Source organism: Corvus hawaiiensis, chromosome 6 (genome assembly GCF_020740725.1).
Source record: "Corvus hawaiiensis isolate bCorHaw1 chromosome 6, bCorHaw1.pri.cur, whole genome shotgun sequence".
In the NCBI taxonomy this organism is placed as follows: Eukaryota; Metazoa; Chordata; class Aves; order Passeriformes; family Corvidae; genus Corvus; species Corvus hawaiiensis.
In genome coordinates this window covers 37321751-37339350 of record NC_063218.1, presented here as the reverse complement: position 1 = coordinate 37339350, position 17600 = coordinate 37321751, and the positions used below count along the sequence as shown (strand labels likewise).

The window sequence follows — 17600 nt, the reverse complement described above, 5'->3', positions numbered from 1 at the left end:
TGACAATGCCTGTAAATGTTTCTAGGTTGGAAATTTTTGGTCTGGAAAAAAAAGAATGTTGGTCACTTCTGTAAAGAGTTTTGAGGTACTTAGATGACAAATACCTTATGTGGTGGTTATAAAATTTTATAACTTAAAAACAACCCCCTCCCCAATTTCATTTGTGGAAGACTACTGCAAAATGAAAATTGGGAATATTTTTAAAATTCTTTTTGCTATTATCTTTCTGGCAGTGGAATTACCTGCTTCACTACTAGAGCTTTCACGTTTCCTGGCATTTATGACACTTACAGGGTTGCAGCCTGCTGTGATGTGCATAAACACAGTTAAAAAGTTTTTGTCATAATGTGCTCTTGTTGAGCAAAACAACATCTTGAATGTTGTCTTTCTTTAGTAAGATGACTTATTTTATTACAAATAATATTTTTTTCTGGCTTAAATTCACTGTCAACATTTCTAACAGCAGAGAAATAGATGCTGTGCATGAAGAGTACAAGCAGAAACTGAGAGACCAGGAAGCTTTCCACAGAAAACAAATTCAACGACAGCAGCTCTATGTTGAGGATTTAAAGCAGCAGATTCTGAGAGGACAGATCAAAGCAGAACGGGAACTAGAAAATGACCAAGCACTCATCAACCAGCAAATCCAAGAAAGTGGGTACCTGCCTCTTCCCCTCCTTCAATTCCCTTCCATTACTGCTTACTTTCATCCTCTCAACATTTTTTGTCCTAGTAACGCTTTGTTTTATGAGTGGAACTTTTATTATGGCTAATTACTGGATTTCTCCTACAGTTGCCTTTCCCTTGAGAACAGTTACTAAGCTTTGATTAACAGAACTGAAAGGCTTCCTTTGCAGTGCTCCAGCAGCATGGTTTAATTAGCACTGCAGGTCACCGCTGGGAGGGACAGCGCCAGCTACTCCCCTGTGGCACTGAGAGCCTCTCCTCTCCCAGGCTGATCCCAATCCTCCCTCCCTACAGCCTTGCTCTGCTCATATCTGTAGTTATAACGTATACCAAGTCCACTCTTGTGTTTTAAGTTTTTTTTGTGATATAGTTGTGCTTCATCCAATGAGTTGTTCTTGGAGCTTGAAGTTGAGGTGACCATGGTAGTTCCTACTAAAAGCTTTCAGGGGAAGTTGCTCTAACAACAGGATGGAATAGGAGCCAAGCAGCACTTCTGAGACAGTGACAGGTCAGTTGAGATACTCTCTCATTGATGATGTCACCTGTAACAGTATAGATAATTTTCATGTGGTTTTGATTAATTTCACTCATTAGGAAAAATAGGGTTGTGACATAAGACTGTGGCTTAAACTGAACACACCATGTTTTGAAAGGTATTTTTTAGTGTCCGTGGCTCCTGGCCTCCGGAGCTGCTACTTTGCATGCCAGCAGACATTCTCAGTAAGATGCCTTGGAGGGGTTGGGCTGCCCCTTAATGAGTTTATAGAGTGATTTGGGAACATTTTAAACCTTGAGGTGCTTTTGAAATGGGGTGGTTATAGTCTTCTCTAGTTTATCTTCTAGTGAATGATTTGATCTAGGTTTCTTGATAAGCAAAAGACACCTATACAAAGGTGTCATTCCCACCTGGCAAAATCTGCTGTTTGATCCTGGAAGAAGAAAACTTCCGTGAAGTTTTGGCAATGTCTCAGAGCAAAACTTATGCAGTCAGATATCTTTTAATTATGCCAGCCACAATGAAGAGATTAAAAGGAAATTTTTTTGATGGGATATAGCAGAAGAATATGTAGATAGTACAGGGAACCAGGAGTTTCCCCAAAACATCTTTATTTTGTGACTCTGTAGACTTGTTCAGTGCTTCCCTCTAGTTCTGCTGTTTTCACTGGGTTCATGCAAAGCTTAGCTGTGGATACAAAAATGCTGCTAGCAAGGATTTTCTTGCTTTTTTCTAAGTCTGTGACAGACTTTTCTCTCTCACAGAGATAGTAGCAGAGTTCTGTAAACAATGAAACGCCTGCAACCTTGAGAAGCCTTGTTTATACTACAGTAGAAAAATATTTTGACAAAGGATGTTTTAGGATTTTAGCCAATCACCCCCAAGGGGTAGCTGATCCTTGTCCAATTAAAAGAGTTTGTAAAATAATTAAATAAATCAATCTTGCTGCACAATTCCTGCCTGCTGGATTATCTCTCCTCTTCCATATGGCTGCGGGACACGGTAATATACCCTAGGGCATTTTAATACTTAGCCAGGAAGGTAGTTTTTGCCAGCCAAATACAATTCTTTACTTGGCAACCCACCAAAGTTTTTCACCTTTTTTGTGCCCTCAGTGGCTCAGCTCCTGACAGAGACAAGTTTGTGAGCAGAGATTAATTAGCATCTTAAGCTTGCAGCTCTCTTGCAGTGAAACTCTGATCTGCCAAATATTCTGCTGGCTAAAAACATGCAAAAGAGAAAATGTCTTGAAATAAAGTTGGAAAAAAAGCTTTGTGCGTGAAAACTAAAAATGTTATTAAGGAAAATTAACTAACATAATGTCAAAAATGCTTCCCTTTCATCCATAGAGTAACCATAGAGCTAGAATTCCTACTTCTGTGCATGTGCTCTGTGCAGAGCTGCCAACATAAGCAGGACAGGAGACTCATTGTGGTGGGGATCACTAATGAAGTATATTTAACAAGATCAGTAGTCATCAAGTAAGTGATGCCTACAGTGTCTCTGCACTAATGATTTCTTGCGTTAGGGAAACTTCCAGAGCCCCAAATTCCTCTCTTGCAGCTTAGCTGTGCAAGTAGCCCTCATTCATCACATGAAACTTAAATACCTCTTAATTCCTACATCCCTGAATAAGCAATGAAACATTGCTTATTTAGTAAAGGACTGTACATGGAAAGTAAGCCCAGCCAAAACAAAATGCTGCTACTAAGACAGCAGTGCTTTGGAAAACTTTGGTTCTTTGAGAAATGCTCCACCTGTGAAGGAAGCTGGCCTGAGATTTTTACATTGCTTGTTCAACAATGGATTTTTTTTGTTTGTTTGCTTTGAGAGCTGAATATGTATATTTTTATAGCAGCATAAAAATCTGCTTCATTAAGAGAACATGTTCGAGGCATCAGATACAACCTGGTCATAGTGATCTCAATAATCCCTTCTTTTGTTACAGTTCATCATAGCCAGATTGAAGCTGGTGTGCTCTGAAAAACTAACCACATCCATCCCCTGCATGAAATAAAAGTAGTCTTGCATCCAGGGTTAAAAATAAATCTGCCTAATTCTGTTCTCTACTGCATCCTCACTGACTGCAAAGATCAGGTTCTGAATATTTAGAGAAGTGTAAGCAGAGGTAACGTATTTTGTTATCAAGCTAGGTTAATCACTTGGTTTGTAAGCAAATTTGGCATTTATGAACTATAGGGGTCATTACCAAAAGCAGAGAAACTAATTCTTTTTGTGGAGTGGAGTGGTAATTCTGTGAAAAATATGCATTGACTGGTGATATGATCTTGTGCTTTTGAATTGTTTGTCATAATGGCTAAAGGTTGTGTTGGCTTCACCTGCATTCATCCCATGGCAGTATTTGTTTTATTTCATGCACATTTAACTAGATGATCTTTAAGGTCCCTCCCAACCCATTTAATGATTCTGTAATTTTATGATTACATGCTAAGGTATGTGTGTTCCCATCAGGCTGTTTTGGCAAGTGCTTGTTGGGGCAACCATAGTTGCAAAAGATAGCAAATTTGTGGTTGTTGCTCTGCCTCAGGTAGGTGCCACACGGGGATTGTTTTGCTTGGGAAGTTTTCATCTGATGCATTTATAGAGGCTATCAGAAGTCTCTGGCAGATACCTATATGATGACATCCTTGTAGCTGGGTCTGTAACTCACTTGGAAGGCTGCATTCCCATCCGCAGGACTGGTGGCTGTCAGCTGCCCATCCACAGTGGGGCATAGGGAGGTCCAGCCTCCAGGCTTACTGAACTTGCCACCAACACTGAGCACAAAAATTGCCATTTCCTGTGCTAAACAAAGTCCATTAGTAGGACTCTGGCCTCCCTTATTTTCCATTTCCAGCATGCCGAGGTAAGTGAGAAAAAATACTTCATAGGTGGGGTTTTTTTTGGTTTAGCCAAGTTAAAGGTGAAAGGATAGGAGCAAAAGGCACAAAGAAATGTTTGGTTTGCAATGGTTGTAAAACACTCAAATGCAGTAATGAGAAATCAGTAACATTTCAAGATTGCACTAGTGCTTGTTTTTTCATTAAAATGTAGGAATCTATTAGCCAAAGGCTCACTAGTGTGTGTGAAATTCCATTTGCTGCATTAACACAGAAGCAAATGCTGAGCTCTGTTTAGCTCTGTGCAACTTCGTCCTCTTATTAATTTCATCCCTTGTTAACTCTGCTCCCAGTGCACATACATTCATTCCCATACAAAGTTTTAACATATGACTTCAAAATAATTAAAGCAGAAGTAGTAGCATATTTCACAGAAAAAAATCAATGAAGTCATACTTCTCTATTGTGAATATATACCCTGTAGAGAATTGAACTCAGGTCTTTTCATGCTTCCACTGTATTTTAACAAAATGGAGGTGATATTTGAGTGTAATCTTTGAGAAATTGATGTCTGTTCTACTTTTTTCTTACAAACAAGGTCTTATGTACCACTCTCCTTAGCTGTATTGGCCAAGCCCCTGCTTTTATCCTGCAGTTGCTACCTGAGTCCTTAAGCCAATGAAGAGGCTTTTAGTTATCAATGAAGTAGAGAAATGATATATTTTTCTTTAAATGGTTAATCAAGTCTCTACTCTTCATGCATAGAAATTCTGTTCTCAAATGACCTCTAAACGCTGATTAAATTAAGAAACAAGATAGTAACAAATAATGGTTTTCCTATGATATTTACATTCTTTCAATCATGGTTTTGTTTACAGACCAGCAGTGGCTTATAAATGAGAACAAACGTCTGGCTGCTCTTCAGCAACAGCAAAGGGAGTTTGCAGCGCAGACAGAGCCTCCACTGTGTGCAGAGGCTGAGGTGCAGAGTACCACTGGGCTGGAAACCTGCCTTTCTCTGCTACAGCAGAACAAGAAGAGACTGGTGCAGCTGGAGCTCTTGCAAAGGTACTCCTTAAAAAAGGCTGAAAGAAACATAAGACAGAAAAAGGTCAAGTTCCAGCTGGAAAGGATAGTCAAGAAGCAGAAGCTATTGGAAGCCAAGCAAAACCTAGAGCAGCTGGAAGCTAACTGCTGGCTCAGTGAAGAGTGTCTGAAACAATCCCAAGTCCTAAATGACAATATTGCTGTGCAGTCCTCTTTGGATCACCACTTGCAAAAGAGACAGAAATCATCAGGTTTGAGTTCCTTGCAGCAAAGGCATTTGTTCTGTAACCCGTACCTGCCCCAGGTACCCAGGTAAGTTAACATCTATCAAATCCTCTGCACTTTCGAAAGTAATGTAAATTCAAGGTATTTTCAGTGGCCACCTATAATCCTGAATGCCTTTCAATGTATTGAAAAACATCCCCAAACCTGCAATATCAGCAGACCTACTATACTGTACATCGAGCTGGAGCTGTTGGCCTTTTTCCTTTGGATTTGAACAGTACCTTCCCTACTTGTCTGTTTGATGTGGTCTTTCTCACTTTTTTACATTTCTCTCTCAATCCTTTCTGCACTTTTTACCTATTCGAGAAGGCTTTCTAGAAGTGGCTTAACTTTTGTTGTTGCTTTGTTCAGACTGATGGTAAATACTAATTTCTGCATAATTTTATCTTGATTATCCTCAAACTCTTCTTCAGAATATTGGTATCTTTGGTGTGATTATGGATTGGACTTTTACACTGGTCAGCCTTTCTCAAGTTAAATAAACATCTCTATGCAATGCTAAAAGTTGGGGTGCTACAGTGTCTGTCACAGCATGGTCCTTAACTATTTCCACAGCAGGAAATAGCTAAACTCTGCTAAGTGGATTTCTGTGACTTAGAACTATCTTTTATTTTTAATTAACATTTGCAGCTACTTGAGCCTACAGAGATTCAATATGAAACTATACCTCATAGCACTGAGCTATTTCTTTGTGTGCAGAGCATCTTTCCAGATAGCAAGGGGATTGTATAGTTAATGACAGAATTTTTTTTATGCCCTGCTAGAATTGGATTTTGAAAGGCATTAAGATTGTTGCTTCATAAATTGTTATTCTTAATGGCAAGGCATTACTGTGGTGGAAATGTTAAGTGCATTATTCAAGCAAGGATTGGACTTTATTTCTTCTTTATTTCCACAGCTCTTTTTTGAAGAGGGAGTCTGTCTCAAAGTTATCTACCTCACCAAATATTGATCAATACTGTAAAGGTAGTACAACAGGGAGGTTGTCACCTGTAGAATACCTTTACAGAAGTGGTAAAGACATTTCTGGGAGTGATGACCTTAATGATGGAAAGGGGATCTCCTTTTCAGTCCAGAGGCAGCTAACTGAAAAACAAAACCCATCTTCAATTGAAAATAAAAAAGGAGCAGAGAAAGACTCTAATGATTCAGCTATCATGGCTTATATCAATAAAAATTATAAAAAAATTGAAAAGTGGGATGACAGCCCAGGGCAAGCTGGATCTCAAAACCAGACCTCTAAAGGCTCCTCTCCTGATCTTTTTAAGGAGAAAGATGAGCCCAAAACCTTTATTACAGGGAGAAGAATGACAAAATCAAAGGTGCTAGGAGATTTAAGTCAGCCTGTGGGTAGCAATGTAGCACAAAATAGAGCTCAGGTATCCAATAAAAAGATTAGAATGGATATCAGTGGAAAAGGCCACAGGTCTTCTCCAGAAAACTTTCCTAACCAAACGAAGAAAACAGTGTATGGAAACCCACCATCAGTGCATCTAAACCAAACAGTCAAGAACTGGAGGAGAGAAGCAAACTCAACCTTGCCAAGTCATGAGAAGTCATCAGTGGAACAGAAAGAATTTCTGATGGCAGCAACATCAGTAGGAAACCTTACTAAGATGAAGTCACAGACACCACTCTCTTATGTTGAAAAAAAGTGGCACAGTGCTGAGATGCTAAGTGCTGGAGTGTCCAAGACAGCCACAGATATGCTGGGGAATTGGCAAGAGGATGATGAAAATGAGATTTCTGATACCGACAGTTCCTATTCTGTAGATTCTCTCTCCTGTGCTTATGCAAAAGCTTTCCCGGAGAAACTGAAACAAGAAGATTTTGACAGAAATAAATGCCTTGCCAACCCAGAAGATTCTGAGAGTGATGACAGTCAAATGTCACAAGACTCTCTGGTAGAAAAGGAAAATAAAGCCAAAAGGCAAAATACAAGCCAATTTCACAAGTTAAACACCCATCATGAGCCAGCTAAGCTTTACAAAAGCAGAACCGAGAACCATATTTCATCTTTGGTGACATCATATGCATCTCGTAGGAGACTGGGAAAGGCTGAAAGAAGCTTTTCTCTGGATAGCTTAGCTGATGGAGAAGAGATGCCAGCAGAAGATCTGGTAGAAGAATCCAAATCTGATTCATCTGATGAAGTGCCAGCAGAGATTTTCTGGAAGTTACAAACTCCTAAGTTACCAGCTATACAGATTGAGGAAGACCATGAATCCAAGACCTGTGACAGAGATACAGAAGAGACAAATTATGATCTGAAGTTGAGCAGTTCCTTTTATTTGAACACCAAGCCACAGACTGCTTCCAGTAATGCTCACAAGCAGTTGCTGAAGACAACAAAAGTCTCCTTTGTAGAACAAGAAAGGTCTCTTGAAAGAAGACTGTATTATACAGGTGGAAATCCTTTGCTTACTAATAATGCCTGGTCTTCCTGTGACTCAAAGGTTGACATCAGCAGCCCAAGAATGACAGCATCTTCTTCCTATGAAAATTTGGAATTTCAAGATGCTCATCTGTGCTCTTTGAGCAAACCAGGAATTTGGCTGAAGAAAGATGATCTAAAGCAGTCAGCTGCTGAGGTTTCTTTTGTTTCTGGCTCTAAGCAGATTCACAGTATTACTCACAGTCCACATCATGTAAACGAAATAAACTCAGTTTTCTCCTCTGACACACTGGAAGTACCTTTACCTGAAACAACAACTGAAAGAGGGGCTTCTGAGAGCGGATCATTAAATAAGATTTTTAAGGGATGGACAAACTCTAATGAAAATTCTTCCTTGGAATCTCAGAATGTAATGTCCTCATTTGTTAGCTCAGTAGGACCAAGTTCCTCTTTTGTTCCCACTTCAGCAGAGCATGATTATTATGAACATTCAAAGTCACACCATCCTGAACAAGAACAACTGGATGAATTATCTACTTACAGGTCTGCTACTGAATGTGCACAAACATTCAGCTCTTCGGAAAGCACCTCCACTGCAGACTGCTTGTCCCTGGTATCTAAGAAAGAGGAGAACTCTCTCCCCGCAACACATCCAGAGCTGCCAAAAGATCACACTCTGATAAGAACATCTTTCATCTCTGTGTTGCCTGTGCAAATTGTGGAGCAGAGGAATGGCTGTGTAGATGGAGATTTAGAAGATGACTTCTTCCAAACTTTTTCAAAAGATGAGCTTGACAATGACTATAATAACTTGATGACAAAATCAAGTGTGACAGATTCAGGCAGTGGAAGTGCATCTGTCAGTGCACCTGCTGCTGAGTGTTCTATGGGACTTGCTCATAATATGACCTCAACACAGACATCTGCAGTAAAACACACCCAGTTTGGAAACTGTGGGCAGCTTTTCCCAGTACGAAAAATACCAACATGTTGTGATGAAGGTTTCTTTCTCAGTGACTTAACAAACAAGAACTGCTCTCTAGTGAGCAGTTACAATCTTCAGGCATTGGCTGGACAAGGAGCAGAATCAGCTGATACAGAAGAACTCCTGAGGTCTGGGGAGAGTAATCTGGAAACAATGCAAGAAACAGATCATGAACAAATTCCTGCAGAAGAAGTAACAGCAGAGACAGATTTTTCCTCACAGAAGACAACATATGTATGTCACCCTTTAGCTGCTGCCAGGGCAAGCTATGACCAGTCTGCAGCACCAATGGAGATGTTTCAAAAAGAGAGAATCTGTATGGAAATAAGCACAGATAGCTTGGCAGACATTGTGCCAGAGGTGCCTTCATTCAGAGATCATGAAGAATATGTATCAAAGGATGAAGACTTGCCTTCACTAAATCATTATGAATTCAAACACAAACCTGGTTCAAAGGATTATTCCCCTGAATGTGCTCTAGCAGACAATCAGGCAAGTTGCTTATCCCAGCAAATTTCAGAAAATTCTACATTATGCACTGATAATATAAGAGAAGAAAGCAGTGAAAGTAAAGAACACAATGTCTTGAATTCTCAGTCTGTAGTTCAGAAAGAATTGTCATCCAAATATGAAAACCTAGTGGTAAATGAAGTAAGTTACTTCCTACTGAATGCAAATGGGAAAAACACTGAATCCTTTCCTGCTGCTATTGGTGAGAATACAAATTATTTTCTCCCAGAATCTAATTCAAGCATATTTTACAAAGTTTCAACAAAAGCTAATCTTTTTCAAAGTGCATGTGAGACCGAAAATTATGAGAAACTACTGGAGCATGTCACAATAGTGAAAGGAGATTGCGATGCTTCATCTAATCTTACTGTGGAAGTCAGTGTCACAGAAAGTTGTTCTGATGTATGTTCTGGCTGCCTTTGCACAAGATGCTCTTCAAAATCAACAAGGCAGGAAAACACTACACACAAGACAACTGATATTTCTGCAGAATTTGATGCCTCTGTTCTCTTGGAAATAGAAACACAGAACAAATCCTTACTTGAATCTAGAAAAGAGACATTTTTTGAAAGCGATTGCCCAGAGGATATCTTTCATGTTGAACATGATGCAAATTCAGAGCTGGGAAGGGTATTTGAATGCAACACAAATGCATCAGCTGCCATTTCTCAAGAGGGGAGTTCCTATATAAATAAAGAATCGAAAATTTTCAGAAACATAGATACAGAAGAAGCCATGGCTCCTTATCAGAATACAGGAACAGCCAGGGATGAAGAAATAATAAAATCAATCAATAATGCAAGCAACTTAGAAAAAAGTGCATTGGAAATTAAATCCAGACACCCTGAAAGTTTACCTGACAGTCCAGTAGCCCAAGTCCAAAGTGTAACTGAAGACAGGAGTGGAAGGGATTTTAAAGACATTGGTCTATCTCAGAATCCAAAGAAACATACTGATATTGCAGCTTGTGAAGTTCACAGTGAGTTTAATACAAATCTGTGCCTGACACGTGAAGAGATGGACAAAGATGAACTGCAGGAAGCTGGCACAAGGGCAGAACATACTCAGGAATCAAAAGCACTTGTGCAGTCTGGCAGCCAACTTGAAACCAACAGCTTTTGCCAAAAAGAAAAAAGTGAGAAAATAGAAATAGGTATTTGTTCACCAGAGCTTTCTGTTGCTCCCAAAACCACTCCTTCAGCTGTGTGTTCCCCCACAACAGATATTATTCAGAATACTTTGGGCTTCCTTGATACTTGCAAGGGGCTTTTACAGATGAACAGAACAACAGAGAATGTAGCTGAAACAGTACTAATCCCAAGGAGGCAAGGAAATATTTCAGCAAAATTTGAAAATGAAGGACAAATAAATTCTAACGATTCAATTGAGCATTGTGTACCAAACAGTTTGCCCCAGGAAGACAAGGCTAATAAATGTGAAGTGACTGGGAGTGAAGAACAAATTACCATGACTAACACTGAGGAGCTGGTTATTATGAGGCAAGAAGACATATGCACAGATGAAAATGGTTTTTTTAATGAACAGTCTCCAGCTCTGCATCAAATGTATTGTGACAGAGATGACAAAGAAGAAATTTTAAATCAATTTAAGATCCCTGAAAGATACCTGATGGCTTCAGAACTCAAACAGAATATACTGTTAGAAGATGATTCAAGATACCATGACCCTACTGAAATGAGTAAAGGTGGTAATTCAGTGGACTCTGCTACAGAGATAGGAAATATAGTTGATGCATGTGAATATTCAGTTGATGACAGGGCTGGTATTGACCAATACAGAACTGAACAAAAATTTATAAGTCTCGACAGACATATGTATATGAGTTGCTCTGTGCCATCTCCTGAGCATGGCACTTCAGAAAACTTGAATGTAGGTATTGTTAGAAAAAGACCTGATATTTGTGAATTGGATCGAGTAGGCTCCAGAGCTGAGGAAGAGAAAGTGCAATTAATGAAGCTAGTAGAAATGGCCAAAGCAGACAAACAAAAGCAAGTATTCATAGAAAACACAGAGGAGGTAGAACTGATCTTTTTACAAAACCTGGATGAACTATTCCCTGAAAACAAAGGCAGCTACCAAATGACACATGATGACAGCAGATTAAATGAAATATTAAGAGAAAGCCAATGGGTCTCTACCAGCTTTTGTAGAAATAATGAAGACATCAGCAAGCAACAAAATCCACCAGCAACACTGAAGTGTACAGAAAAAAAACAAGAACTTCAAGACTCCCCATGCCAGACTGTAAATCACCCTTCGTATCTTGGAGGAAGTGATGATTCCCATCTTGTTCAAGATGCTCTCACTACACTGGAAGGATGTACAAAATCTGCTAACAGCAGTCTTGGAACTGGAGCTGTTCTGCCTTACTATGAAACATTAATGGAGAGTGAGATCAGTGTTGGTACATCTGTTACAGCCAACAAAATGAGAGAAGACAAACATCTTCCAGATAAAACACAAAGTAAGAGTGTAGCTCTTCTACAAACCAGGACCACGCAGGAGAGGCAGGAGGAAGAATCCTTTGTATTTAAAAATGGACCTGATTATGGCATATCTGCACATCCTGTCAATGAGAACAGCTCTTTCACTCCGTACAGTGCAGGTGGTCTTGAGTCTGGAACTGTTGTACTTCAGCAAAGGGCCAAAGGAAGCTCATTTTTCTTGGAAAAATTAGATTCTTCTGAAGATATAATTCAGGATATTAATAATTCTTATGAAGAACACAATATGGATTTAATGGTCAACAAATTATTAAAAGACTGTCTTAATTCCATAGAAGATACAGCTCAAGAGGTAAAGGATACCACTGTGCCTGATTCACTAGTGTTGGATAATTCAAACCTGCTGTCTTCTTCAGAGAAAGAAATTACGGAAGATACAGGGCTGGGGAAAACCTGCTCTTTACTAGAAAGCTCTACACAAAAAATATTTCAGAATATTAGCACAACTCAGAAAGCACCTCGCTCAGGGGGTTCATCCCTGCATGATGAGGAGACATTTTTAAGCGCAAGCTATCCTACAGCAAACAGTAAACCTGAAAACACCAAGCTTTCTGGTGTAGCTGGATATCAGCATGGGCCCACAGAAAACCAGGAACATGAGGCTTCTGAAGAGTGCTGTGTAGACCAGTCAGGCAACACTGTTTCTGAGAAGGCTCCAGCTCTTTCAGAAGGCCTGAACAAGTCTCCAAGGGAAAATCTGCATTATAGTAAAGACTTTCTAGATTGTAATAGGAACTTGGGCACTCCTGAATGTTTTCCTGATCTTCTGAATTGTCCAGCATCATCTGAAGATAGTTTGGTTGTCAGCAACGGAGACAAAGGTAAAAATTATATTGTTCTCTCTGAAGAAACAATATATTTTGAAAGTGAATCAACTGATTTAAGTTTATCTGTAACTTTTCCGGGTGTTTCTCAAAAAGGAGAAGGAAAGGAAAATAATTCTGCAGTTGAAGAGGACACATATGCTCAGAGTAATAAGCTCCCTGAAAAAGTGGTGGGAACAGAGCAAAAGGAGAAAATTGTTCAAGGTTATTTCCAGAATTGCAGTGACATAAAAGAAGATAAAATTCATGAGTTCTCAGAACACTGCGGTAACACTAATAGTGTGACTGTACCAGAATCGGGTTTGCTCACTTTCCAGAGCCAAGGACAGACTGGCAGTAATGAACCAAAGTCTCTTCCATCGTACTCTGCAGAAGACACTCCAACTGATACACCATTTCAAAGCTTCAAGAACTTCAGTGCTTTTAATACATCTTCACTCGAGGACTCAAAATCTCTAATATTTAGTCAGCTTGAGGACTCACTTCAGGACAGTTGTTTGACTGAGAAAGTGTCCTGCAATTCTGCACATGTGTGCTCTGTAAAAGAAGGAGATTTTCCCCAGTCATTTGCACGAGTCAATTACCCACCCGTAACAGCATTTTCAGAATCTCCTTTAACTGCAGATATAGGCCATGGTGAAACTAGCACATATGATACTTTGCATTCAGATATATTGAAACAGTCTCCATTTGCTGTTTTGCAAATACAAGACACTCAGTCTGATAAAGCTGTGGTATTTGATGAGCCAGTATGTGCTTCAGGAAGTATTTTACTTTCTCTTGCAAAAGAAAACAGGCATTGTCCAGTATCAGACATAGATTGTACTGCATATGAGAATTCTGCTGTGGATGGGGAACCTGCATATGGAAGTAATAGTAAAAAAACTGACAGTGATACAGAAATTAATCAGCATCACTGGGATAAAGTTCCACCACAAGAAGATTGCAAAAAGCACATAGAGAAAATATCAAAGGATAATTCTCTTTTACTACCACCATTACCTTTTTGGGATACTAAAAAGGCAATTCTTGTTAAAGAGGGACTAATGAGAAATACACTTAACAGAAGTAAGGAAGAACTGCATTCAAATATTGAGGCTGAACATTTTGCCGTAAAGACAGAGCAGAGAAAAACATTAAGCAGAGAACCTGATGAAAAGCAAACGAATGTATCCTCAAATTCTCCAAATGAATTAATAGGCTCTGAAGTTACAGTGTTGAAAAATCTGTATCCAAGAGATGTTCAAGTGGATCCTGAATACCCCTGCAATTCATTTAGTCCAGCATACCCCACATACAGAAGCACTGATCCCAGGCAACCATATCACACTGTCTTGGGTTTTGAAAGAAATCTTGCAGATCTGCAAAATAATTGTCAGTATGTGCCTACAGGTGAACAGATAAAACATGTACTAGATAGAACAAATACCGATGGCAGAAAAGAGATTTTACTTTGCAAAAATAATGTATGTTCACGCATTGATAGCCCTGCTGCTGAGGCAGACACTTGTTCAACAATGAGAAACACTGTAAAGAGGAATAATACTCTGAAATCAGGAAGACTCAATTTTTCTGTAAAAAATAATGAAACAAAGTCCATAAAGTTTTTGCCAGAAAACCATGATTTAACTCCTCAAGAATCCAAATTGGTGCAATTCAGGAGCAAAAGATCATATTCTACCACACGGAGTACAAAGGGCTGTAAACAAAGTGCACGGAGACCTTATTTACAAAGTCACAGAGTATCAGCTCCAGCTATTGCTGTTTTCTCTGATACAGAATGTACTTTGGAAGCTTCATCTAAGGCAGATCCTTTGTTATATTCTGCATCTAAATCACTGCAAGATTTGAATATGAGTGTAGAGCCTCCATCACCAACTGAAGATGATCTTTATGGAATTGAAAGATTTTCAAAGCAGGAATCAAAGAACTTTCTACAAGTTAAATCTAAACCCAGATTTCAGCAAAAAATGGCACAAACTAAGAAGCTTGCAAACTGTGATCCCAAAAATTTACAAAATTTTGCAGCAAGAAGCCAAAGTAGCCAGTCTTTAAAAGACTGTACTAGTCAATCTCCATCACCCTTACTGCCCATAGCTCACAGTTCTGTGTGTGCAGAAGCAAATGTCCATTCAAAGAGTAGTTCTGTAGCTCAGTGTAGTGAAGGGAAAGGAGAAGAAGCTGGATACCAACCAGAAACTGATTTATTTTTGCAAGATAATAAAGATGCAATGCATTTTAGATCAAGTGATATCAACCCATACATTCACCCATGGCAACAAGATGGAGCCTGCAAGATTGGCTGGAAACAGTATGTTTTTGGAAGTGCAAGTGATGTCTCTTGCAATCAAATTCCTCTGAACATGGAAAACCGTAAAGTTATGAGATGTTCCAGTGTAGACAATGGATTGAATTCTCAAAATTCTCCTTTTCGTTCTCATCTAAGTTCGTATGCTACAGCAAAAGTTTTGTCAAGCACTTTGAGTAGCATTGAAGGTCTTCAAGAATGGGACAGTGTCAGACCAGACTTTCAATCAGCATACTCGGGTGACAGTGCCAAACAGTACTGCAACATATCCAGTGAAACGTTGGAAACGAACTCAGAAAACAACACTGCTGAATTTGAGAGTCCTTCTGCACAACCTGGTCACTCTTCAGTGCAGGTTGATGAAATTGTACTGTTATACCCTTCTGAGTCTGAAAAACCTTCCAAAAAACCACCAGGGATTACATGTGAGCAAGGAACACAGACAGTGACTACGGGAAGGTATAAACGGCAGAGAAGACATCAGAGAAGCTATACAGATGTTTCTGCAAAAAAGGAGGAAACAAACAGAGATTTATTTCATCTACCTTCTTCTTGGACAAGCATGCAGAACCTCTCCATGCATCTGTCACAGCTTCTTCAGAACACTTCTGAGCTGTTGGGAAACCTTTCCCAACAGAGTATTATAGATAATGAGCAGAGTGCCAAAATCAACCAAAAAGGAACTGAAGGTGCTCTAAAGTCTACTAGATCAGATAGCTGTACTCAGACAACAGCAGATGTAGGCACTCAGACTGAGATTTTGGAAGAATGTCAAAGCAAACATGAAGAAAAACAAATGGAGGCAAAAATGGAAAAGGAATTGAGGGCAGCTCAGGCAGTAAATATTGATTGCAAAGAAACTGGTGCAGATACAGTAGGAGAGATTCCCAAAAGGAAAGAGGAAATACCCTCTCTTGAAGAAAGAACACAAGAACAAACTGGGATGAAAAGCCTGGGCAATTCTGACTTCCATGACAGTCTTGACAGCATTTTGGAAGACTCCTTTATGCATCTGCCTCTCTTACCCAAAACTTCCACTCCTATGTTGCATTTTCAAAAAACATCATTAAATGCACAGCAGAATGTAGCTTTTTCTAGCACCAGTGTTTCACCTCTCACGTTATCCTTGCCAAGTTCAGGGCAAGATGGTTCTTCATGCACTGTAGTTAGCAGCCCTACTAATAGCACCTCTCAATCTCCAACGTCTTATGGTCAGGATAAAAGAAGTGTCAGTGAAACAGAGACTCCAGCTGAAAGAAAATTTTGGTACAAAAATACCCTGCTAGTCGATAGGGCCTCTTCCCCTATTCTTACTCTTAGTGCTAGTCCCAGCAGCCAGACTGCTTTCAGCAAGTCTGTCTGCCCTACTAAGGCACCTCTTGGATATTCCAGTGCTGCTTCAAGTCCCCTTCACAACCAGAGAAAGCTGAGGGCAGGTCCACAGCCCAGCATGCAACATCATGTGGACAGTTTTTCACAGACAGAAACAGACAGTGAATCAAGCACCTCTAGAGAACAGAAGGGCATAAGAAAGAAATCTGGAAGTTTCTCAGATAAGAAAGCAGCCAAAGAACTTTTAGGACGGAATGGTTCAAAAGACTTGGAACAACAGCGTAGACTCAGGGTTGACACCCACACTACCATTTGTGCAGAACGGCTGTATCACTCCAGCAGTATGTTGGAGGTGTCGGGCCACAGCGAAGTTGTAACGGGTGATGTCAGAGACCAGGGTTCAGTGGCACGTTCGCTTCATTGTATATATGTTACAAGGGGTGGAAGAAGTTCCTCAGGTGGAATTGGGCACGAAAAATACACTGGGAATTCTGATACTGCTTTGATTCATAACTACCCATCTCCAAATGCTGACTTACTTTTTAATCAAAAAATTAGTGCCACTTGTTCAAGTAAGACAAATGCTGGCACTTCCTCAGAACCGCTGGTAGAAGCGTCTTCTCTACAATTTCATGATTTCTTCTGGAAGAATGAGAACAGCTGCCCTCCCCCACTCTCTGATGTGAGCGATGCGCAGACTTCCTTCCGAGATGACAGTACAGATTCTGTCACTGGAAGTGAATGTGACACTGAAATTCCTCTCAGCAAGAATACTACTTTTGCAAAGCCATACAGACCCCGGAGCTACAGCCTCCGTGACTTACCCATACACAATAAATTTAGCAACTGGTGTGGTGTTAAGAGCAGCCCTCCTCCTTTGTTACTTGGCCTGAGTGGCAGCGTGACCGATTTAAGAAGTCAGGCAGAAAAGAAGCCTAGAAGTACACGATCAACAGAAATGGAAGGGAATTACCAGTCTTGTGACAGCAGGAGCAGAGAGATCAAGAGACTTCAGAGAGAGCGTGCCCAGATCATGTCTGGCATTCACCTGGATCTGCATCAGCATCCCCTCACAGTGGAACTGACTGAAGCAAAGCTCAATTATGGCATTGGGGAAACAGATGCCCTGTTGAGGGTCCTTCAGAGAGGAACTGCAGATGAGCCAGTGGCAATTCCAGTGAAGCAGCAACTTTATGAAAGGTAAATTACTTAATGTGGTGTTGTTTTAAGTATTTTGAATACACTTCATGCAGCTTAAATAGCATTTAGTAATGAGCACTTAATCACTTAGTCACACTGAGTGAAGCATATGTGAAGAGATACAGTATTAGCCTTATTTTAAAAACTGTTAAGCAAGGCATTTAAG

The 17600-nt window shown here is 39.9% G+C and overlaps 1 protein-coding gene across 3 annotated transcripts in view; it reads left to right on the top strand.

Moving 5' to 3' along the window:
- The window catches only part of STARD9 (StAR related lipid transfer domain containing 9), a 102715-nt gene that overhangs the window by 74065 nt on the left and 11050 nt on the right, over positions 1-17600 (top strand). The window contains exons 22-25 of one of the 3 annotated variants that reach the window (XM_048306262.1): positions 464-654; positions 4902-5382; positions 6254-12591; positions 12691-17434. In XM_048306262.1, the coding sequence (XP_048162219.1) occupies positions 464-654; positions 4902-5382; positions 6254-12591; positions 12691-17434 (11754 nt within the window). Of the gene's footprint in view, positions 1-463; positions 655-4901; positions 5383-6253; positions 17435-17600 lie in introns of all 3 variants that reach the window. The other 2 variants (XM_048306261.1, XM_048306260.1) reach the window with 2 other exon arrangements.